Genomic DNA, 23,967 nt, shown 5'->3' with positions numbered 1-23,967 from the left:
TAAAACTGACTGTAAAGTGTTCATCTAGGTGTTAGGCATGATGCACACCTTTTGGATTTTTGATATTTAATCAAATAAACTGTCAAATCATATGAAAATATATGCTTTATTTCACTAGAATACTGTATGGGCTCTTACACAAAATATGCTAGATTTAAATGTGTCATAGCTGATAGAACACTGTAAATATATTCTCAAGCAAAATTCTCATCAGATATAATAGAGATTTATGCATTATGCGTTGCCATTGACGACGGCCATTATAAGGAAGGAAATCCCACAGAATCTATCTTAAAAAAGTGCTTAGAGCTGCTTGTTTTATTTTTTGTTTGTTGATTTTCAAATATAAATTGATAACCGTGATAATTTGGGTCACTATTATGTTCATATCATACTATCATACATATCATACTTCGGGATCGGATGTGAAAAAATGTGGATCGTGCATCCCTACTCATAGTGTCTCTATTCATTATGAAGCTGTGGTTTGTACTTTCTGCAAATGTATGCCTATAACAGTTGAGTTTCTAAGCTACTTTAGTGACTTTAGTCACAGGACAGCGTTGACACCGTTTCTGCGATACTCTCTGTGCGCGATCTTCACGTGATGTGCGAGCTTCTGTCTGAGAGTGTTCGTTTGTCACAATATATCAGGCATTAGTTCAACATAACACACATCTGATGGTCGAAACTCGTTTAATGTTCAAAATGGCAGGGCTTAAACCACATACAAATGACAAGCTTTGTGAGGACGCAGGTGATAGAGGTCTGCCTTCAGGGCGCGCGTTGTCAGAGACGCGACACAGCTCGGCTCTGTCACAGAAAAAAGCTGAGCACTGAACGGAGAAGTTTTCCATATTGTTGTTTTTGAATAGTGCACAATCGCTTTAAATGTTGAAACTGGCAATCCTTTGAACGCATACTTGACAAACTTTATGAGCACGAAAGTGAAAGCGATCTGCTTCGGGGCTTGCGCACGCCGTCTGTGTGTGTGTGTGTGTGTGTGTCAGCGCGTATAGGCTATAAGAACGGTGATTAACTGACCTGTATATAAACTGTAAAACATGCAGTTACTATAGTGATTCTGGGCATCTATAAACACAGATAACCGCTCCTGCATCTGTCTGTGCCTGCAACCTGCACTTGATGTGACTGACGGGGCGGAGTCACGTGAAAACCGAAATAACCAACATGGGAAAAATACGTCGGTTTCGGTTATTTTTTGATTAATCGTACAGCCCTAGTTTGAGGTCTTCAAAATTATGTTTTTGCAAGTCCCTTATGCTCACCAAGGCAGCATTATTTGATCGAAATTACAGTACAAATAGTAATTGTGAAATATTACAATTCTCCAAAGCTGAATTTGCCATCATTACTCCAGTATTCAGTGTCACACGATCCTTCAGAAACCATTCTAATATGCCGATTTGCTGCTCAAGAAACATTTATCAAATGTTAAACAGTTGTGCTGAAGCTTTTTCTAGAAATGCAAAGTTCAAAAGAACAACATTTATTTGAAAGAAACATTTTGTAACACTATAGGTGCATTTACTTTAATTTTAGATTAGCTGAAAGCCTCCTCGCTGAATAAAAGTACCGATCTCTTAAAGAACATGAGTTCAATGAAGCTTCAGCTGCATCAATTACAAGGGACCAAGTTCCATTAATGACAGACATGCATTCAAATGTCAAACATGACTGCAGAAAAGACGGGCACTATAGGATACACCAGTAGTTATACTGCTGTAGTGATGTACACTCTGTACCAGATTAGACTCCAAGAAAGCCTGAATGAAAGATCTCTGCAAGCAAGTAAAGAATGGGTGGGGGTCTACTAGTGTCTATCGAGATAAGACCACACCCTTAAGATCTCAAACACACAGAGACAGAATGCGCATTTAAAACAATCTCCCAGCTCAGCTGAGAAAAGAAGTGGAACGCACAGGAGAGCAGCTGGAGAGCTCAGGCCAGGGGTTATAGAGATGCAGGCTCTTCATTCTGGGAGTGTCTGTCTGCCCCCTGTGACCTGCACACAATAGAGCGGGACTTACCATCCGACTCTGTGTTTTTGATCCCGACAGATGGCAACCAATAAACACCCTCAGACCCTCTAAAAAAGACCTGACTTTCTGGGAGACGGCAGACGGGGGAGGACGAGCAATGCTAGGGAACTAAAGCACGTAGGGAATGCGCCTCCTTGGGAACACGAGAGCCTCTGACGGATCACCAAGGCCCAACTCCCTTTATGAATTTCTTACTCGAAAGGAGATGAAAGGGGAAAAAAAAGCAAAAAAAGCAGGAGAACAGGTCAAAGAGGCATCGGTGTTACAGGCAAAGCCAAAAAACGACCTGGAAATAAACAAGCTAAACATGGGATGTTTATGGCACAAGGGGGGAAGGGCAGGCCACACGCGTGTTCAATATAGCCCGATGCCCAGCCATCCGTGACATCCAGATGAAGTGTTTGTGGGGTGGTGGGGGAGGGAACAACAGGCTCATAGAGTTATGATCAATGCATTTGGGAGACTAGACAAGATATCAAATCACAGAATATCACATTTTAAAAGTCCATCCCTAAATATTGTGGCAGTTAGGGCAAAAGTAGTTTGCCTGCATAAATTTGTGTTCACCTTGTTTGGAATGTAGAAAATATTGTTTTTCTATGTAAATAGCTAGACCATCTTTAAAGGGTTAGCAAACCCCAAAAAAAAAATCTGCCCTGATTTGCTCACCCTCCATGTCGTTCCAACCCATAAGACTTTCGTTCATCTTCCGAACACAAATATTTTTAATGAAACCTGAGATTTCTGTCCCTGCATTGATTCTATGCAACTTTGACAATTTAAAAAGTTCATAATTCATATGGATTAGTTTTACAATGTTTTTAAGACCGGATCGCTTTATATGATCAGATTGAATTTAAGCTTTTATTCACATATAAACATTGATCAGTGAACAAACTCAACTGTACACGCTTGACAAACGAGAACGTGTTTGTGTGAATGTTTTGCCACAACCATAGTTTGACAGTTATTGAAAATCACCTGGCTCTACGATACATTTTCACTCGCTGAACACTCTGAATGAGCGCGAGAGTTGCGCTCTCCATCAAGCGATCTGTAGTATTTCGATTCAGCTCAATGGACAGCATCCCTGTATTTGATATACTGTAAACTATAGTGTGAAGGCGCACAACTCGCCGTCGCTTTGCTGAGAGCGCCGTGCTTCTCACACACTTGCAAAGAGAGAGAGCGAGAATCTTACATACCACACAGAATCGATCAACGCGTTACATGTAAAAGATCAAAACAACGGAGTTAATTTGGAATTAATGAGCTTTTAAAAACAAGTAGAAGATATGGCGGTTTCTCCGGTAATTGGCGGAACTAATGCGCAAACGTCAATCTCATTGGCTGGCGCACCCCTATTACCGTGCCTGTTCTGATTTCAGCAAATCAGTTCGAGCAAACGCTGACAACGTGATTAAGATTCATGATCCCAGTAGCTCATCAATTCTTAGTGCATTGTATAATGTTACTAGTAGTAGAATTTAGTAGTATTATTATATTTCAATAATAAAAACTTTTTCAAAGTAATACTGAACCCACCCACAGTCCTAAATTCAGTTAAACTTACAAATATGCGTTCATACATGGTTACCAGGTTATAGTTCTAACAACTCAAGTTCTATCATTAAATAGTGCTTGATTATCATAATATAATGCTTGATTGACTGAAGTTAAGAGTGTACATTGAGATATTTAAAAAGCTGTGCCATTTTACAAAGCGAATTTGGTGGAATGAATATATACACTACACACACAGATCAGGCATAACATTAAGACCAATGACAGGTGAAGGGAATAACACTGATTATCTCCATCACGGGCACAGCACCTGTTAGTGGGTGGGATATAGTAAACATTTTGTCCTCAAGGTTGATGTGTTACAAGCAGGAAAAAATGGCCAAGTGCAATGATTTGAGCAAGTTTGACAAAGGCCAAATTGTGATGGCTAGACGACTAGGTCAGAGCATTGTGGGGTGTTCTGGGTCTGCAGTGGTCAGTATCTATCAAAAGTGGTCCAAGGAAGGAACAGTGGTGAACCGGCAACAGGGTCATGGGCGGCCATGGCTCATTGATGCACGTGGGGAGCGAAGGCTGGCCCGTGTGGTCTGAACAAACAGACCAGATACTGTAGCTCAAACTGCTCAAGAAGTTAATGCTGGTTCTGATAGAAAGGTGTCAGAATATACGGTGCATCGCAGTTTGTTGTAGAGCTGCAACTAACGATTATTTTTTCTGTCGACTAATCTAACGATTATTTTTTTTCGATTAGTCGACTAATCTAACAATTATTTTTCCGGATTAATTTTATGATTCTTTTTTTACTGATTATTGTATTTCAAAGAGGGTAGTGAATTTGTATATTAATTTAACATGAAATCAATGAATGATGACAATATTAATTGTATTTCAGGAAGGGTAGTGTACATAGTATGCCATTTTATAATTAAATATATGGACACAAGAAGCATTTTAAACATCATGTATAATGATACTATTCATCATAAAATTTATACAGAGTAGGCCTAATTAGGAAAAGTTGTTTACTATAGTAGTTGAGTATGATTTACTTATTGATTTGTGTCAATAGTAAACGAAAATGCACTTGTATTTATCTGCAAAAGGTTCACATACAGGAGCTTTCAGCATAGTTTTAATGTATAACTAGTCGTCTATTTTGAAGATATACTTGTGCATAAACAACGACTAAAGCTGCCAGAAGTTTTTGCCCAAATTTCAAAGACATATTTAAATGATTAAAGCTAGAGGCATATCTTAACTTTAATGTTACTTTAATCATGTAAACTAACTATATACAGCATGTTATTATGCATATGTGTTTGGGACAGAGGGGAACCAGGTCGTATTTACAGCAGATATATGCAGCCCATAATAAATAAAAGCACGAGACGTACTGGGGTCGGAGAAGAACACCGGAAAATGTGACCGTCTGTTGCAATACACGCGCCACGGTTCAACTGCGCGAGACGAACACTGGCAGTAGGGTTGCCAGGTTTACACAACAAAACCCACCCATTCGTTACTCAAAACTAGCCCAAAACAAGCGCAATCGCGTTTCGGGGAGGTTCTCCGGTAAACATTGCGTTCGGGGGGTTAAATATGTGGGTTTTTTTTGCAGGGCTGCCTGCTAAAATTCTCATTCCCGGGGATAAATATCACATAATTGGGATCGCTTCAACCCGCGGACATGAGACACAGCCCGCGGCAACAGTGTAGAAGTAGCCCAATTCCGCGGAAAAAAAGCGGACTTGGCAACACTGACTGGCAGTGTGAAAGCTCCCACTCTCCACGCACACAGCTTCTGCTCTGCCACCACGTGCAGTGTGAAACCGGCGTTACAGAGCGAACAAAGCACAGTTTTATTCAGCTTCTGTTTAAAGTACTCCCACACTTTTGAATGTCCCGGTCTGGCTTTATATGATAAATTATCATTTTCACTATGCCCGGGAGCAGAAGCTGCCATTATTCTAGATCTTCTGTTCTATTCTAGAACGTAAATAATGTGCCGCCGACGCGTCGACGCATTTCACGCACGTCTACGTATTTTCGTAGTCGTCGATGAAGCCGACGCGTCGTTGCAGCCCTAGTTTGTTGCGTATGGGGCTGCATAGCCGCAGATTAGTCAGGGTGCCCATGCTGACGTCCCCGTCCACCACTGAAAGTGCCAACAGTGGGCACATGAGCATCAGAACTGGAACACGGAGCAATGGAAGAAAGTGGCCAGGTCTGATGAATCACGTTTTCTTTTACATCACGTAGATGGCCGGGTGCATGTGCGTCGCTTACCTGGGGAACACATGGCACCACGATGCACTATGGGAAGAAGGCAAGCCGGCGGAGGCAGTTTGCTAACCTTATACACTATGGAAACAATATTCCCTGGAGGCTGTGGCCTCTTTCAGCAGGATAATACACCCTGCCACAAAGCAAAAATGGTTCAGGAACGTTTTGAGTAGCACAACCAGTTTGAGGTGTTGACTTGGCCTCCAAATTCCCCAGATCTCAATCCAATCGAGCATCTGTGGGATGTGCTGAACAAATAAGGTCGTATTTACAGCAGATATATGCAGCCCATAATAAATAAAAGCACGAGACGTACTGGGGTCGGAGAAGAACACCGGAAAATGTGACCGTCTGTTGCAATACACGCGCCACGGTTCAACTGCGCGAGACGAACACTGGCAGTAGGGTTGCCAGGTTTACACAACAAAACCCACCCATTCGTTACTCAAAACTAGCCCAAAACAAGCGCAATCGCGTTTCGGGGAGGTTCTCCGGTAAACATTGCGTTCGGGGGGTTAAATATGTGGGGTTTTTTTGCAGGGCTGCCTGCTAAAATTCTCATTCCCGGGGATAAATATCACATAATTGGGATCGCTTCAACCCGCGGACATGAGACACAGCCCGCGGCAACAGTGTAGAAGTAGCCCAATTCCGCGGAAAAAAAGCGGACTTGGCAACACTGACTGGCAGTGTGAAAGCTCCCACTCTCCACGCACACAGCTTCTGCTCTGCCACCACGTGCAGTGTGAAACCGGCGTTACAGAGCGAACAAAGCACAGTTTTATTCAGCTTCTGTTTAAAGTACTCCCACACTTTTGAATGTCCCGGTCTGGCTTTATATGATAAATTATCATTTTCACTATGCCCGGGAGCAGAAGCTGCCATTATTCTAGATCTTCTGTTCTATTCTAGAACGTAAATAATGTGCCGCCGACGCGTCGACGCATTTCACGCACGTCTACGTATTTTCGTAGTCGTCGATGAAGCCGACGCGTCGTTGCAGCCCTAGTTTGTTGCGTATGGGGCTGCATAGCCGCAGATTAGTCAGGGTGCCCATGCTGACGTCCCCGTCCACCACTGAAAGTGCCAACAGTGGGCACATGAGCATCAGAACTGGAACACGGAGCAATGGAAGAAAGTGGCCAGGTCTGATGAATCACGTTTTCTTTTACATCACGTAGATGGCCGGGTGCATGTGCGTCGCTTACCTGGGGAACACATGGCACCACGATGCACTATGGGAAGAAGGCAAGCCGGCGGAGGCAGTTTGCTAACCTTATACACTATGGAAACAATATTCCCTGGAGGCTGTGGCCTCTTTCAGCAGGATAATACACCCTGCCACAAAGCAAAAATGGTTCAGGAACGTTTTGAGTAGCACAACCAGTTTGAGGTGTTGACTTGGCCTCCAAATTCCCCAGATCTCAATCCAATCGAGCATCTGTGGGATGTGCTGAACAAATAAGTCCGATCCATGGAGGCCCCACCTCGCAACTTACAGGACTTTAAGGATCTGCTGCTAACGTCTTGGTGTCAGATACCACAGCACACCTTGAGGGGTCTAGTGGAGTCCATGGTCCAACAGGTCAGGACTGTTTTGGCAGCCAAACATAATATTAGTCATAATGTTATGCCTGATCAGTAGAATATATAGACAAGTCTGGCATGTAAACAAACAACAACAAAAAAGTACCATTCTGTGTGTGGCAGTCGGTCTGTGCAAATTGAACGTGAACAGGAGGAGAATTCAGCATCACTGGAGACGCACAATCTGCAAACGTTGATTTCAAAACATCCTGCGCTCTATCATGTTGTCCACTAGGTCATATTCATGTCATTTTTACTGTGCGCTGTTTGTAAAAATAGTGTTTCCTTGTTTTTATTTAAATAAAATAAAAAAAGATTCCCAGTGCGCAAAAACTTACAAGATTACTGAGTGTACTGTTGGTTAGTGTTTACCTCCTTTTAATACACATTTGGGAAATTTCTTGAATACTTCAATAAAAAACCTTGACTGACTTTAGACTTTCTTTTATCTGTTGACATTTGCATAAACATAGCTACTAAACCAACAAGCAGTTAGTTTCAAGAAAAAAAAAACATAATATCATGACTCGAAGGTTCACAGAGAACCATTTTTGCAGATGTTTTTCCTTTTTTTTTGTGAAGTTGACCATTTACACATCAGTTGTTCCAAGCACAAATAGCTTTCATTCTGCATAGGACAAAAGTGCATGCATTACACATTCCCTTCAATTACATATTTTACCACACAATGAATGGTAACTGAGGCTGTCATTCTGTTTTCCACAGAAAAAAAAGTCTATCACAAATTTTGTTTTAAAAGTTAAATAGGATTAACTACCTCTTTAAGCAAATACACCCACTAAAGTGATACATAGGTCAGAGCCACGAGGAAATAAATTAACCAAACAGGCCGATTCAATTATGAATTCCTCAAGATAAATGAAAATGTAAGTGAATCTCAAACATAAAAAAAATAGCGTTAAACCCTTTTAAAATAAGTTCGCATACTCATTGCGGAACAGACAGGCATAGGTAGGGTAAATCGCTAGGGTAACATTTTCCAAAAATGTCCAAGTTTTCTGCACGCGGTGCTCCCTGCTCCTACAGACGTGTCACACCGCAGCCATGATGCACTGCCGGTGTGGCTAACAGTGCTAGCCTCCATATGGCACTGACACGTTCGCATCCACTCCACTATCTATACCATAACAACAGTTTCATTCCCAAACCGAGATTTAACCACCTCAACACACAACCCACGAAATATCCACCTCGACAACCATCTGAGAAAACTATAAAATCAACCCGGGCCTTCAGTAAATGTGAGGGGAAGTGCCCATTCCACCGCACTAGCTTATTAGCTACCCCCCTCTAAATCAATGACATGATGAAAGCCGACGGTCCATGAGACCATCTCCCTGGTTCGTTTAACTGTATCGTATGCAAGACTTCAGTAAAGTTGCGGTCGTTGAAGAAAAAACGGAACGTGCCGCACAAACTTATTCTAACGTCCGCGTGCCGACATTCCTTCTTTACGTCACACGAGACATTTAACGGTCACAAATGCTCTTAAAATCCCCGAGAGCAAACCATCCACAGCCGACAGGTCATGTAAACACAAACGGGACGGCACAAAGCCCCGTGTTTATATGTTCCCCAAATTAAACTGGACTGACTCCCAGAAATGAGCAATATGGATGTGTGAACCTGAAAAAAAAGCCAAGTCCTGGAAAATAAAGCACAGGGAATACATAATTGGCTTATCAGGGAGGGAAATTGGGAAATAACTAGTGACAAGTTTAATGAAACGCGTTTAAATGAGAAAACGTTTGATACGTGACCACCCATCAACATTAAACCCGTCGTGAGAATCCATCCAGGCCCGCTTGGCCCCTACGATTATCGGTTTAGACGCGGCTATCAAAGTTAGCATAGGCAATAGGATTTACTCACCCGGCACCGCAGTCAAATGGGAAAACTTGAGGGCAAGACTTCGTCAACGTGTTTCTTGAAAGTTTGTTTTTTTTATTTTTCGTTACTATCAAAGGGCGTCTTGGTTTCCACAGGGATATTTGGGTTAATCAAGTGACAAGTGTTGGCTAGCGGCTGACACTTTAGGTTTAAATCCCATGTAGCGTGCAAAGCAAGAAAAAGTGACAGTATGGGGGAAAAGATAATAAATACAGTTTTCAGATGTTGCTACTGACAAAGTTGATGCCCCCAGGACAAGCCTCTTGACTGGAGGTCCATGTTTAAGGCGCGGATGGTGACGGATTGCCGGTAAGTTGATCACACTTCTCTTAATAAACGCGATTAGAACAGAGCCATGGTGCCTCGGCGCTTCTCCCCTTGAGCCCGCAGAACCGGACGGAGTGCTCAGTGAGCCGCGTGGGTACTTCCGGGTTAATCAACCTTGAGCGCTGCGGGGTCATTCGCCAAGGGTAGATATAAGTCGCTATAATAAAAGTCTCCTGCACACATGTACGCATACAGAAGAATAATTAAATACTCACGAGCATATTGAAGTTTTGCTAGAAAGAGCTATAAAACGAACCGCGAGTGTTTCAGTATGGCACAGACTGTATTTATTTATAACATGAAATGGAAAAAAAAAAATGAAATACGACATTCATTATGAAATTATTAAATGTGTGAAAGTAATTTATGCAAAATAGAAAAATAACACGTTGCCATCAGTACAATATAATACAATGAACTGAGCATAAATAATTTTTTTTATTTTATTTAAAAGCATCGTAAAAAATGAAATGACTATACACTGAAATAAGAAACGACATGAAATACCTACCACTTGGGATGTGGGGAGACCGGGGGCAATTGTAACACATTTTGGTCATGTTGTCATTGCTTAAAAACCTTTTGAAATATTTGGATAAAATATGGTAACTTGTATCTGTGTTCTACTTGTTAACAGTTCACCAAACATTGCTTTTTTTACAAGCAATGTTAGAGTCACAATATTGATAGAAACATTAGAAGTCAAATGTTACTTCTGCCCTCACATGCGGGGGCGATTGTAACAACACATGTAATACCTTTGTATAAATAGACCATAATAAACTTCAGATAATATAGATATAGTTTAAACTATTTAATATCCATCACAATATGGACAGTGACACTTTTTTTTTTATTGTTTTGTCTGAACGGGGCTGTGAACAGAGATTGTACAGGGCCTACTCAGTAAAATGGATCCAGATTGAGAGTCAAAACCATTAACCTCTGCACTAAATATACTGAATATACCTCTAAATATATTGATAACATATATCAATATATATTGATATATTAAGTATAGTAGGATATAGTTAATTCGTATACATATATATTTAAACTGAAAAAAAAGAAAAAAAAACACTTGTCACATTATCACATTATTGTTATGACATTAGAAAAAAACAATAATCTATTTTTATATTGAGTTTCCATGGTAGGCTACACAAAAATAATAACAAGCCAAAATAATAGTAAATATGTTAATAAATATGTTGATCTTATGCCAATATGGCGGTATTTAAAGTTAAGACAACTTCTGATTCATAGATATTTGCTCTTGGTGGGATCTGAACCCCGGTCCCCAGATTGAGAGGCACTCAAAGACTATGACTGTAAACCACTGGACTATGCTACCACAATACAATATTTAGAGATGTATTACATAGATATTTAAACTGAACACAAAACTCTTTTCTTAAATTATTGGGGGGAAAAAATCTATTTAGATGTCCTTACTAAGCTGGACACTATTTTGATAGTGTCGGGGGCAATTGTAACGCAGTGTTACAATTGCCCCCGACTGTACCACCCCATGACAAGCTACCCTGGTAGAAACAATAAAGATATAGTTTGACAAAAAATATCAAATGTTAGACAACAGAATGGTCATGAAAACAAGAATTTATAGACATGAATGGTTAAGACATGAGGAAAATACTGTAGATGAAAAAAATTACTTTCATGCCCCAAAAATGAGTTTTTGTAGAAAAAGTTTACCAAGTATCACTCAGCAGCTTGTCCTTTGGCAGGCAGAGAGGGATCTCCACAAAATGAGTTTCATGGTTCTGTCTTGTTTCTGATTGGTGTAATTTGAGATGTTACAATTGCCCCCGGTCTCCCCCTGTTACTTTCTCCTATTAAAGTTGTGAGAGATAGGCCTACATATTTTTGCAGAATATTTATCAGAAATTACGTGTTGTGTTGCTATCTGTGGTGGAGAAATTGTTACATTTATTACAAATTATTAAGAGATTTTCTTCATTCTGCAACGCAGCTGGTAATCAGAGCAAGCAAAAGCATGGAACTCGGATAATGACAGAACAGTAAATAATGTCCTACATCTGTCAGATTATTTCGATTTTTGAGATACTTTGGTGGTTCTACTTTTTTCCTGCTAACTTAAACAATAATTGTCATCTATATAGCCTAACATGTTTTGCACACTCAACATGAAATTAAAAACCAGTTGAGATAGTGCTATTCATTTTGATAAGATACATAAATGACAACCAATGGACTAACACAATTAATAATAATTAGATTAGATTAGATTAGATTCAACTTTATTGTCATTACACAAGTACAAGTACAAGGCAACGAAATGCAGTTTAGGTCTAACCAGAAGTGCAATAGCAGCAAGTGCAGGATATACAATGGATGCGTAAGTGCAGGACATGGATATGTACTGAATATGTATAAATATGTATAAATAGAGAGACGTTATTACTATAAACAGAACTGAATTTACAGGTGAATATGTACAGTGAATAAATATACAGATGGCTATTACTATAAACAGAATTTACAGGTGAATATGTACTATGAATACAATATACAGATGGCTATTACTATAAACAGAATTTTACAGATAGAGGTATACAATAATATGTTAGGCTAATATGAGGAATAGCAGTGGATTAGGGTAGTGCAATAAATTATGGACAGAGCTATCCGGAAAAAAAAAGTGTACAGTGCAGTGGAAAGTGGTTGCATATTACATTTAGAAGTACAGTGCAAAAATGCAAATGTAAACATTGGTACTATAAATACAGTCGGCAGTGCAAATGAGCATAATCCAGTTAAGATATGGCAGTGCAAGATGCATATGTAAACAGTTGTTACTGTGATAAACAGTTGGTAGTGCAAATAACAAAGTGAAGGAAGATGACAGGTAGGAGAGTTATCAGTTTATGAGGGAAGTGGATCAACGGGGGTTTGAGTTCAATAAAGAGACAGCTCTGGGGAAAAAACTGTTCTTTAGTCTGCTGGTCCTGGTCCGGTGGATCCTGAAACGCCTGCCGGAGGGCAGGAGAGAAAACAGTCTGTGGGCTGGGTGAGAGGAGTCCTTGAGGATGCTGCGAGCTCGATGCAGACAGCGTTTCCTCTGGATGTGTTCGATGGCAGGCAGTGGAGTCCCTGTGATGCGCTGGGCAGTTTTCACCACCCGCTGCAGTGCCTTGCGCTCCGCAACAGAGCAGCTCCCATACCACACTGCCACACAGTTGGTCAGGATGCTTTCTATTGCGCAGCGATAGAAGTTCACCAGGATAGCCGAGGAGAGCTGATTCTTCCTCAGTGTCCTCAGGAAGAAGAGGCGCTGGTGAGCCTTCTTTACCAGGCTGGAGGTGTTGGTCGTCCACGACATGTCCACCGAGATGTGGATCCCCAGGAACTTGAAACTGGAGACACGCTCAACAGCCATTCCATTGATGTGGATGGTGTCGTGTGTGCCTCTTGACTCTTTCCTGAAGTCCACGATGAGCTCCTTCGTTTTGGTGGTGTTGAGGAGCAGGTTATTATCAGCGCACCATGTGGCCAGGTGCTGGATCTCTTCCCTATAGGCAGTCTCATCGTTGTTGCTGATGAGCCCGATCACCTTAGTGTCGTCCGCAAACTTGACGATAGAATTAGATCCATACACAGGCTTGCAGTCGGCGGTGAAGAGGGAGTAGAGAAACGGGCTTAGCACACAGCCCTGTGGTACACCAGTGTTGAGTGTGATGGATGTGGAGCAGGTGAATCCTGAACGAACATTCTGGGGTCTGTCAGTTAGGAAGTCCAAAATCCAGTTACACATTGAAGTGTTGATGCCCAGGTCTCCAAGTTTGGCTATTAACTTGGATGGGATGACAGTGTTGAATGCGGAGCTGAAGTCAACAAACAGCATGCGTGCATACGTGTTCTTATGGTCCAGATGGGTGAGCACAGAGTGCAGTGCCATGGAAACCGCATCCTCTGTGCTCCTATTGCTGCGGTAGGCAAACTGGTGTGAGTCCAATGTGGATGGTAGAGAGTCTTTTAGGTGTTCCAGGACCAGCCGCTCAAAGCACTTCATGACGATGGGTGTGAGTGCTACAGGGCGGTAGTCATTAGGGCACCTCGGGTTAGAGTGTTTTGGCACTGGCACAATGGAAGTGCGTTTAAAGCATGTCGGTACAGCTGCTTGGGCAAGAGACAGGTTGAAAATGTCTGTAAAAACCCCAGCGAGCTGCTCCGCACATGCCCTGAGCACACGTCCAGGGATGTTGTCTGGTCCAGCAGCCTTGTGTGCGCTGATCCGGCTCAGTGCCTTGCAGACATCTGTGGTGGAGAGTGTGATTGGTGGGTGGTCAGCTGAGGGTTTGAGCTTGGTGGCAGTTTCTCTGTTGTCTCTTTCAAAACGAGCATAAAAGTAATTTAGCTCGTTCAGGAAGTTGACATCAGTGGCAGCGGGGGTGGAGTGGGTGGGTTTGTAGTCACTGATAGCCTGGATGCCCTGCCACATGCGTCGAGGGTCAGAGTTGGAAAAGTGACCCTCTATCTTTAGCTTGTAGCAGTGCTTGGCCTTTTTGATGCCCCTCTTCAGGTTTGCCCTGGACGTACTGTAGGCTTGTGCATCACCTGATCTGAAGGCAGTATTGCGTGACTTCAGCAGGAGTCGAACTTCCCTGTTCATCCAAGGCTTCTGATTAGGGTATGTGGTGATCTGTTTCTGGGTTGTAACACTGTCGATGGTGGTATTGATATGATCCAATACAGAGGAAGTGAATGAGTCAATGTCCGTGTGAGCGCCACTGGTGGCTTGAGAAGCAAACATACTCCAGTCTGTGTTTAGAAACCTTTCCTGGAGTGTGGAGTCTGCCCCCGCAGGCCACACCTTGATGGTCTTTACTGATGGCTTCACACGGTTGATGAGGGGTGAATATTTGGGTGATAGAAACAAAGAGAGGTGGTCTGACTGTCCCAGGTGGGGGAGGGGTGTCGCAACGTAAGCTCCAGCCATGTTTGTATATACATGGTCTAAGGTTTTGTTTCCTCTGGTGTGGCAGGAAACATGCTGGTGAAACTTGGGTAGCACTGACTTTAGGTTTGAATGATTAAAGTCACCTGCAACAATAAACGCAGCTTCCGGGTGATCAGTCTGTTGTTTACTGATGGCTGCGTGAAGTTCTTTCATAGCAAGCTTGGCATCAGCATCTGGGGGAATATAGGCTGCGGTTATAATAGTGGAGGTGAACTCCCGCGGTAGATAAAACGGTCTACATTTAACCATGAGAAACTCCAGGTTAGCTGAACAATGACTCCCAACAATAGCAGAGTTTGTGCACCAAGCTTTGTTAATAATAATGATGAACACACAGAAAAAAAGGTCCAGTGGAGGTACAATTTTGTTCCTTGAAGAACAAAACGTATAATTGTACCTTTAAAGGTACACATTTGGTCCTTAGGGTACAATTAAACCATTGGCAGGCAAGTCCGGTCCTAGTAGCTGTCCTGCAGAGTTTGACTCCAACCCTGAAAGAAATCTATAGAAGCTCTTATTGAGAATTAACAGAGGTTTAGATGTTGGTCTTATTGAAAATATTTGGTCACCATTATGGTGATGAGTGTTTAGTTTTCTTTAGTTGGGCAGTTTGACTCTTAGATTTGTATGCAAGTTTTGTGGTTTTTTGCGACAGTGTTAACAAAACACAAAATCTGTTCAAATCAAAAGAAGCCATAAACAAAAGTTGTCATGAAGAAACATGGTTGACTAAACTCATCACTGACTAAAAATATCAGTAAATAATATTCATCAACAATACTTTCTTGCCTCAGATCAGGCATTCTAAAAAAATGTTTATATATATAAATCTATGGAGAAAAAAGTTTAGACACACACAGATATCAAGAATCAGCAAATGAATCTCAACAATAGTGACATATTTAATGCTGAAATGCATGCTGGGAGCGATGAGTTTTAAACTGTGGTGGCTTAGAAGGGTTGGAGCTAAACTCTCCAGGACATCAGCTCTCTAGGACTGAACTTGCCTACTTCTGACTTAGAGGTACAAATATGTACCCTTAAGGGTACCACCCCAGTGACGAACACTTGTACCTTAAAAGGTAAAATTTTGTACTCTTTTTTTGAGAGTGCACATTTTATTTTGATGGACCAAAACACATTTAAACAAAGTTAAACTATTAAATAAATAATCAATCAAACAAAAAACAATGAATAAAACATATGAAAATAAAAAAATAGGGAAAACATGAGTTTACAGTTTTTCTCAATCGTTTTGGCACATTTTTCGAAGAAAAGTCTTAACATTCTCTCAGCTGCAAGAGTTTTCAACAAGGCATGTACATTTAGTTATTGTGCAATTGTAGACAATTGTACTTACTCTTTTGCAAACGTGCCAAAACAAATGCAGTTTTCTTAAATCAAGAAACTCATATTTCAAAGTTAACTGTTCAGAGATCTGAACTTATTGTTTTGAGAGAAAAAAATTTAATTTTGAGAATTAAGCCAAAGCAATTGAGGACAAATGTAACACACACACACACACACACACACACACACACACACACACACACACACACACTGAGGGCCGCCGTGGTATAGACAGGGTCTAAGGTAAGACACAATACACACAGTCAGCCACTGTCTCTCAGCCTGTGGCACATCCACATATATCTCACAGCCAGTGCTGCTGCCTGTCCTCTCCTATGAATATTTTTGTGTTCTACTTCAGTCATGGCTGTAAAGTTCTTTGTTAATTTTATGAATTTGTTTATGTAAACGTTTCTTACTGATTTGATTTTGTGACAGTGAAGGAGGAAGTGCTTCTCTGTCACGATCTCTCCTGTCCTACAGTGAGCACACACGCTTTGCTCTCTGGGTAACTAGCAATAAAATTGAGAAAACATGAATTTCGAATCTGTTATGTTTATTTTAAAATAAATAAGTAACTAGATAAGAATGTTTGCGGTGCGAGTGTGTGTAATTTATGTTGCTGAACAAAATGTTCAAGTGTTGTGTTTACCACAGACCTTATTTTACTTTGAAAATCCCATCATAAAACCCCATTGGAAAATCTTGAGGAAACCACTGGCTAATTTGTCTTCTGGGTCTGCACCACTCTAGGCTCTTTTCCTTTGTAGTTAGCTTCTGTTGGATGTGTGTCCCATTGTGTAGCTCTGATCACTGAGTGGACCCCAAACCTCACTTCCATCACTATGGGATGAATTAAAGTATCAAATACTTCACACCAAACTGGAATCTGTCCAAGGTGAGTGTACTGCATCGTGTGTTCTAAGGGCGATACTGCCTAGACTGAGCTGGTATCTGTGTTTCTAACATCTGGGCCTTTTCAGAAAGACCATAATGTTGGTCTTTTTTATGTTTACTGCCAGGGCCATGTTCTGGCATGTAGCTCTCCAGCAGGCATCTGTATACAGCAAACGCTTGAAATATGTGTGTTGTGGTTATTGTAAGAAAGTTCACAAAAGTTTTATGTTAGTGAAGCAGGAATTGCAAGAGAAATGCAATTTAATTCCCACATAAATTATAATAATGCCCGATTTGACATGAATTGCACAGCTCCCCCAGTAGAGGGTGCAGACATACAACATTTTTTAGCCCAAAATTGGTTATACTGTTGCCTTCTAGTTCTAGCCTGACTATAATTGAAAATGAAACACACTCATAGACATGGTTTTGAGATTTTTTATTTATTTATAGTTGTAATGAAACAGAAACCTAATCACATCCATCTCTGTTCTTGAGTGTGAGATTTACCAGCAATGCTGCCCTTGTTTTTGATCATATGCATTTATACTGACACTGCAACATATGAACATCATGTTTCCCTCATACTGGTAACTTATAAAGAGAAATAGAGTGATTTAGAGATGTAGATTCTTAGTTGGGCGAAACGTGTCAGACAAAGTAGTCAGACTGTTTATTTCTGTTAGGAACTCAAATGTGTTATGTGACACTGTCTTGTTAAAAACACTCAACATCACACAATTTAATCTGACCCCAATTTTAACTCTTGTGACTCAACTTGTTGGAGCGGTCGTTACACCTTTGCTGTCATTCCAAAGTGCATACCTTCACCAGATCTGTGAAGAAAAACATTAGAATGAATCCCTTCATTTTGTAAGTCAAAAGCAACAAGACACAGCTATAAAATCATTATAGAAAATCACAGACATATTCTATACCTGGTACACCCTGCGTCGCATAGGTCCTTTCAATCATGTCTGTGTACTTTTTAGTCAGGAATTCCTGCAGAGGTTTTTTAATTTCTTGAAGGCATTTAGTGGAATCAGAGAAAAGTAGGTTTCTTCCACCCTCTGACTTGAACAGATTGTCTAAAGAGTTCTGAAACATGAGAGAGAGAATTCAGCCATAATATAAATGACATTGAAGACAAAATATAGAAATAGATTGAGGTCTAGTAGCACAAAAGATGATGCTTTAAATACAAGTAATTAAAACGTGAACAGGACTGGAGACATCTCCCACCTGTAGTATCAACATCGCAAAAGATGACATTCAGATTATGAGAAAGAAGAAAAATGAAAGCCCAAGGAAAATATACAATGAACTCACTTGAGCCTCCTTCAGAACGGACACCACATCACTGCGTACATCTTCCCGAGTGACCACAGCATGAGCCGGGACCATGGCAAGGTTACATGCAGCAAATTCAGTGTATTTGACTGTTGTGTCTGGTTTTTCTGGGCAGATCAGTTCAAAGTCGTCTGACTTCAGATCCTTAGCCCAGTCCGGTCCTTTACCTAAGTAGATACAGAGAGGGAACCAGATCAGAAAAAAAATCATATTTATAAATGTGACACTATGAAAAGTGTGAAGCTTTATCAATCGACGTAAACCACACTAACCGTCTGTGTAATCCCCAACAATACTGTGCTTGATAAAAGCAACTTCACCCGCATTTTCTGCAAGACACCTACAAGAGCAGTGAGATTAAGGAGTATTTAGATTATGGATTAGAGTCAGCATACAGATCTAAAAATCACATTTCCCTTTCCATTCCAGTCTGGGATACGTTCCAGTACCTGAAAGCCCCATCATAGCCATAATACATCTCCGCAGAAGAGGCTTTGCACTTGCTCTCATCTCCCACCGCCTTCCCACCTCCTTTACACAGTTCACACATGTTTGATGCAGGATCAGCACCAGGAGCGCAGCCTTTACTGAAGAACTTATCTGAGAAATTAAGACAAAATGTGTTATTTTATGCGATTACAGGAACTAAATCTGATAGAATCAATAGAAAACATTAAATAACCAGCTGTGAGAACACACTCAGTGACACTCACATAGGGTACAGTCAGGTGTTGTGCCGCATATGGCTGAATCTGGGACTTTCCAACCAGCGTTTCGGTTCAGGCCAGTGTGGCAGGACTTTCTCCCTTGCAGTTTATTCCACGTTACAGTCGAGCCCTTGCGCACAACCGCCACAACATAGTAACTCGAGGCCTCTGTGCACATCACAGAAAAAGTCCAGTTAGAGACTGGATTAGCAGATACATTTTTATAGAAAACTGTTGTCAGAAAACGGATGAGAAAATGCAGTCTAGAGCTTCACAAAAGTGAAAGTACGCAATACTTGCCTTTATCAGGACATCTTTCTGCAAGGTAGGAGAGAATAATATTTTAGGTTTCATCAAAAATGTAAATTCTGACTAATAAGTGGCTTATGAACTAATTCATGAAATGTGAGGTAGTGTTCATTCTTACGTGCATCATACTGCTCAACCATGGCTGGAACTAGACCACACTTTCCAGCAATATATACCTGGCCACCATCAGCTGCAAAGAAATCCGCTTCTCTTCGCTTTAGTGTAAATAAAACAGAATATTAACCTACAGGTGGACAGCACGTAAAGATGATTGACATCAACATCAGCACTCAACCATGTGACCCAACAATACCATGACTTTCTGGATGCACTCTTCCACAGATGATGCCCTTGTGCACTCTTTACGAGGAATCTGTAAGATGTCACACTTCTGTTGCTCTGCGTGGCTAATAACGCACCATTTAATTTTACGGTCCGGAGCCGGAGCTGGCGGGTTACCAACTGATGAGAAATTATACATACAATATATAATCATGTTTTTCAAGTAAATGTCAAGAACTTCATATCAAGGCCCCAAACGTGTCTTGACACCCAAGTCAACCTTAAAATGGGGCAAACACATGATGCTATAGCATTTCTCAGAAGAATGAGGTTCATTCTTGTGTTACGCAGCACGTTTGAGGTTTGTTTGTTTGCTGATCAATATTTATATGTGAATAAAAGCCTAAATTCAATCTGTTCACTATATACATCGATCATGTCTCTTCAGAAAATTTGGACTAAACAGCTCTTTTCATATGGATTAGTTTTACGATCTCTTTATGAACTTTTTGATGGGTCAAAGTGGTAGTTGCATAGACTGTCATAAATCTCTCAGATTTAATTAAAACACCTTCATTTGTGTTTTGAAGATGAATGAAAGTTTTTGGAACGACATGAGGGTGAGAAAATGACATTTTATTTTTATTTTTGGGTGAACTAACCCTTCAATGAATGCTAAATAATTAAAATAAATGTTGTTTAATAATAATTGTATAACAGATATTGTATAATAATGTATAATAATTGTATAATTGTAACACCTTTAAGGGCATGCATGGCCTCATAATAATCTTCTTTCAGGTAGAGGAAGGAGTCTGTGATCTTAGGGAGCTCCAGCAGGTCAAACGCAGAGTCTGAGAATATCAGGTCTTTACCCCCAAAAGCATCAGAAGAGAAAAGATCTGAATCCTGTTGAGTACAATAGTTGAATATTAAAAAAGAGGCTTTCATTGTCTCCTGAATGTATTGTATTACGGAGTTAAATATTTAGCTTTAGATCAACCTTTCTTAAAACAATGACAGGGTCTTTCTTCAGTAATAATTTAGTATGGCGAAATGAAGTAACTGATGCAGTATCCACTGGAATGACATACCGGAATCTGTTTAAGGACTTTATAAATGTGCTGTGAATCAGCATCCTTCCGGCTGATGACAGCATGGGCCGGCTCAATGGCGAGGTTGCAGTGTTTGTAATCCTCAACACTTTTCCTACTGCCGTCCCTGCACAACAGCTCGTAGTCCGGTCTCTCATTCTCTTGAGAGTTCAGATTAGACAAGAAAATCAGCAACCTTGACTTCCTGCAATAACTCTAATAACAGTTTTGTGACAGTCAATAATATTTTAGATTTGGCAAAAGATATCGCTCACCTGGGATTCCATCGTGGCAAATAAAGGCAACGTCTCCATTACCCTCTTTCATGCACCTGGAAAGGATGCATGAATTATATTGTTGTTTATACAGAGAGAAGACAGTGGAAATATGAGTGTACTAGTATGGAAGGCTCATACTGGAAGGCTCCTCGTTGGGTATGGTACAATTCACTTTGTGAGCAGCTGCAGTCACCCTGGCAAGTTGAGCACAGTTTTGGGTATAGGGTTTTTGATATTCCAGGAAAACAACCGCCCGAGAAGAACTGTGACACAGCTGGAGAACACAAAAAAAGTGCCCCATTATTGAGTTATACATCAATTACAAAACAATTCACATGACCAAAAATCACATTTAATACCTCAAAGGTCATGCACAGTAAGCTTATCATTATCCCAATATGATCTATCAGTGTTATTTTAGGATTATTTATGTTACTATACTATTTATTCATATTTTGAATTAGCTTGTTATTTGTTATATTTTCAGTTTTCATTTTAGTTTAAGTTCAAACTATTTTGTTATGCTTTTGTACTTTTTTTTAAATTTCTAGCTTTAATTTAATTAATTTTGGACCCACTTTATATTAGGTGGCCTTAACTACTATGTACTAACATTTAAATTAATCATTTGATACAATGCACTTATTGTGTACATGTTTTTACATTGTACTTACATTTTTAAAAATAGCTGCATGAAGTTACATTTATAATTACACAGTTGACACTTCCCTTACACCTAACTCTACCCTTAAACTTACCCATACCACCACACCTGTCCCTAACTTTACCCGTATCCCACCTCAATATGAGCAAAAGTGTTTTGCAATACAATATGAACACAATAATTACATTGTACTTATTTTTTGATGTAAGTACATAATTAAGGCCACCTAAAATAAGTGGGGGCCACCTAATTTTATTTTAGCCATTTTAGGACTAAGCTTGTTTTAAGGGTTAAGTTTTCAATCTAATATTTATATTTTATTTTAATTTTATTTCAGCATTATTATCCCAGCTTATCATATGACTATTCGCCAAATAAATAAATACATAAAAATACAATTTAAATAATTTGAAGGTCAATTATTTGATAATTTTCCCAGTATATATATTTTAAAGCTGTAATAGTCCATGTACAAAACAATTGGCATAGCAACAAGACAAACACTGCAACAATATTACAGCATACTGAAGTCCTCTGAGGTTATTGTTAGAACATAACTGAGACTCAAGATGACGGCAGTTTCGTTTGTATGAGTCTTTGGTGTGATACGAGAGACACAAAAGTGGCGCTTGTTTCAGTTGCATTGATGAGTGGACTGATATATGCCATGGAGGACAATCAATATTAGGAAATACCAGAGTGCAATCTACATATGATCTCCAAATAGAGCCACACTAACCCTTCTCAGGAGGCATGTCCTCAGGACCATCCCAGGGAATTATCCCGTCTGCAACCAGTCTTGCAATGTGTGTACATAAGATTATATGGCAACTGTGGCAGAAAGTCTTTCCCTTGAGATCCTTGATACTGAAGTCAGTGCCTCGCTTTACCACAGCCACAGCATAACAGCGTTCTTGAGAAGAAGGGGAGCAAAGAGGAATCAAACAGAATCAAAAACACAAAAATCTGCCAGGAAAAAAATGACTGCTAAACTGAAATGATTAAACCATGTGCAGATTTGATGATGGATCTTCCAAAATATTATTAAGAGAAATAAAAGGAAACATTTGCTAATTTAATTGAAAATCATAAAAAGGGGCCATCTCGCCTTACTACTGGGGAATATGTCAAATACACGTGATATCATCATTTATTTATTTTTATATTTAAAAAAGGTCAAGTATTTCATTTAAATGAGTGTATTTTGACAATTTACTTGAAAAACTGAATAATGAATGACAAAAATCACAGGTAAAGAGATCCATCTGAATTGCACTACATTATTCTATAAATTAAATACAGACCTATATTTCTACTTTAATTGTCAAGCTACTTAGATCGAATGATACCAATATAGGTCCATAGGTTATGAGGGATAATTAAGATGTTTGAAATCATGTGCATCTTATTCATTACGAACTATTATATTCGAACTATTAAATATCTCCATGAATTATAATAATCATTTCATTAAATAATAAAAACACCAGCAACAATATGCCACTGGGGGCTTCTTTCACAATATTCTCAACACCACAATAAAATATTTACCTTTCTTATATTTCTCTGCAATGATAGGACGGAGTTCATAAGGTTTGAGTCCACCGAAGTAAACATGTTCTCCATCTACAGTTACAGCATCTGCATCACCTTTCTGTGAATTATAGACAATTTAATGAAAATGCTATAGTTTAGACTGAACAAAATCCCCAAGGGTGAGTGAGGTAAAATAATACACGTTTTATTACCTGGATGCTCGTTATGCAGTCAGTTACAGAAGGCTCAATATGACACTCAAGATCTGCTGATTTGCTGGCAAGGTGTTGGCATTTTTTCAGCTCATTCTGCTCATTCTGTGTTTTCACACACCATTTGACTTTTTGAGCACTGGCTGAGGGCAGTGCCACAACTGCAAAGGAAACAATCAGTGATAAACACAATGATTAAATATTATCTGAAGAATAAAATGAAGACAATATCAAAGATGAGAATTACCAAGGCAGCCCAGCAATGAGATGAGCAGGATGTTCATATTAGGCCTTCACCAGGGATATCTGGCAGGAGGGACAGAAGAGACAATGCTTTTTATAGGAGGCCTAGAAGCACTAGTGGGTTGGGCCAGGCAAAAACAAGACATGATGATCATTCATCATCATCGTTTGCTCATGGTTTCTCAATATCTGCTTGTGCAGGCAGTGAGCCAGATCACATTTGCAAAGTGGCCATTTTCTGTCATGGAAATTCCCTGGTATGGCTAAAGTTAATGTCAAACATTTATTAACAATTTGAAAAATCACCCTTAGCTTTCTCTTTTATATAAAAGAATAGTAGAACAGTAC

The 23,967-nt window shown here is 40.0% G+C and overlaps 2 protein-coding genes across 8 annotated transcripts in view; both read right to left on the bottom strand.

Moving 5' to 3' along the window:
• eif4g1a (eukaryotic translation initiation factor 4 gamma, 1a) overlaps nucleotides 1-9,785 on the bottom strand; it is a 44,772-nt gene extending 34,987 nt beyond the window's left edge. For 4 of the 7 annotated variants that reach the window (XM_079819283.1, XM_079819284.1, XM_079819285.1 and 1 more), the window contains exon 1: nucleotides 9,351-9,775. The gene's annotated coding sequence lies outside the window, so the exon portion shown is untranslated. Of the gene's footprint in view, nucleotides 1-9,350 lie in introns of all 7 variants that reach the window. The other 3 variants (XM_079819289.1, XM_079819288.1, XM_079819286.1) reach the window with 3 other exon arrangements.
• A 7,584-nt stretch (nucleotides 9,786-17,369) lies between these two features.
• LOC307128514 (serotransferrin-1-like) lies at nucleotides 17,370-23,687 on the bottom strand. The gene is made up of 17 exons (XM_079820426.1): nucleotides 23,624-23,687; nucleotides 23,377-23,537; nucleotides 23,180-23,282; nucleotides 22,368-22,541; nucleotides 21,103-21,238; nucleotides 20,962-21,017; nucleotides 20,687-20,847; nucleotides 20,354-20,501; nucleotides 19,624-19,772; nucleotides 19,429-19,525; nucleotides 19,302-19,319; nucleotides 19,008-19,169; nucleotides 18,744-18,894; nucleotides 18,567-18,634; nucleotides 18,274-18,461; nucleotides 17,883-18,042; nucleotides 17,370-17,780 (listed from the first exon to the last, which is right to left on the bottom strand). The coding sequence occupies exons 1-17, from the start codon at nucleotides 23,658-23,660 to the stop codon at nucleotides 17,752-17,754; spliced, it is 1,998 nt and encodes a 665-aa protein (XP_079676552.1). The 5' UTR covers nucleotides 23,661-23,687; the 3' UTR covers nucleotides 17,370-17,751.
• Between the last annotated feature and the right edge of the window lie 280 nt (nucleotides 23,688-23,967).

This window comes from Gobio gobio (assembly GCF_949357685.1).
Source record: "Gobio gobio genome assembly, chromosome: 6".
NCBI classification, from domain to species: Eukaryota; Metazoa; Chordata; class Actinopteri; order Cypriniformes; family Gobionidae; genus Gobio; species Gobio gobio.
The sequence above is the reverse complement of the archived record's forward strand: the minus strand, read 5'-3'. Positions and strand labels throughout refer to the sequence as shown.

Excerpts from the sequence above, each read along its gene's own strand:
- LOC307128514 (XM_079820426.1), bottom strand. The coding sequence starts at position 23,660 with ATGAACATCCTGCTCATCTCATTGCTGGGCTGCCTTG. Across the intron at positions 21,239-22,367 it reads GGACATGCCTCCTGAGAAGG|CTGTGTCACAGTTCTTCTCG; the intron begins GTTAGTGTGGCT and ends TGTGTTCTCCAG. Across the intron at positions 20,848-20,961 it reads TTGCCACGATGGAATCCCAG|AGAATGAGAGACCGGACTAC; the intron begins GTGAGCGATATC and ends TGAACTCTCAAG.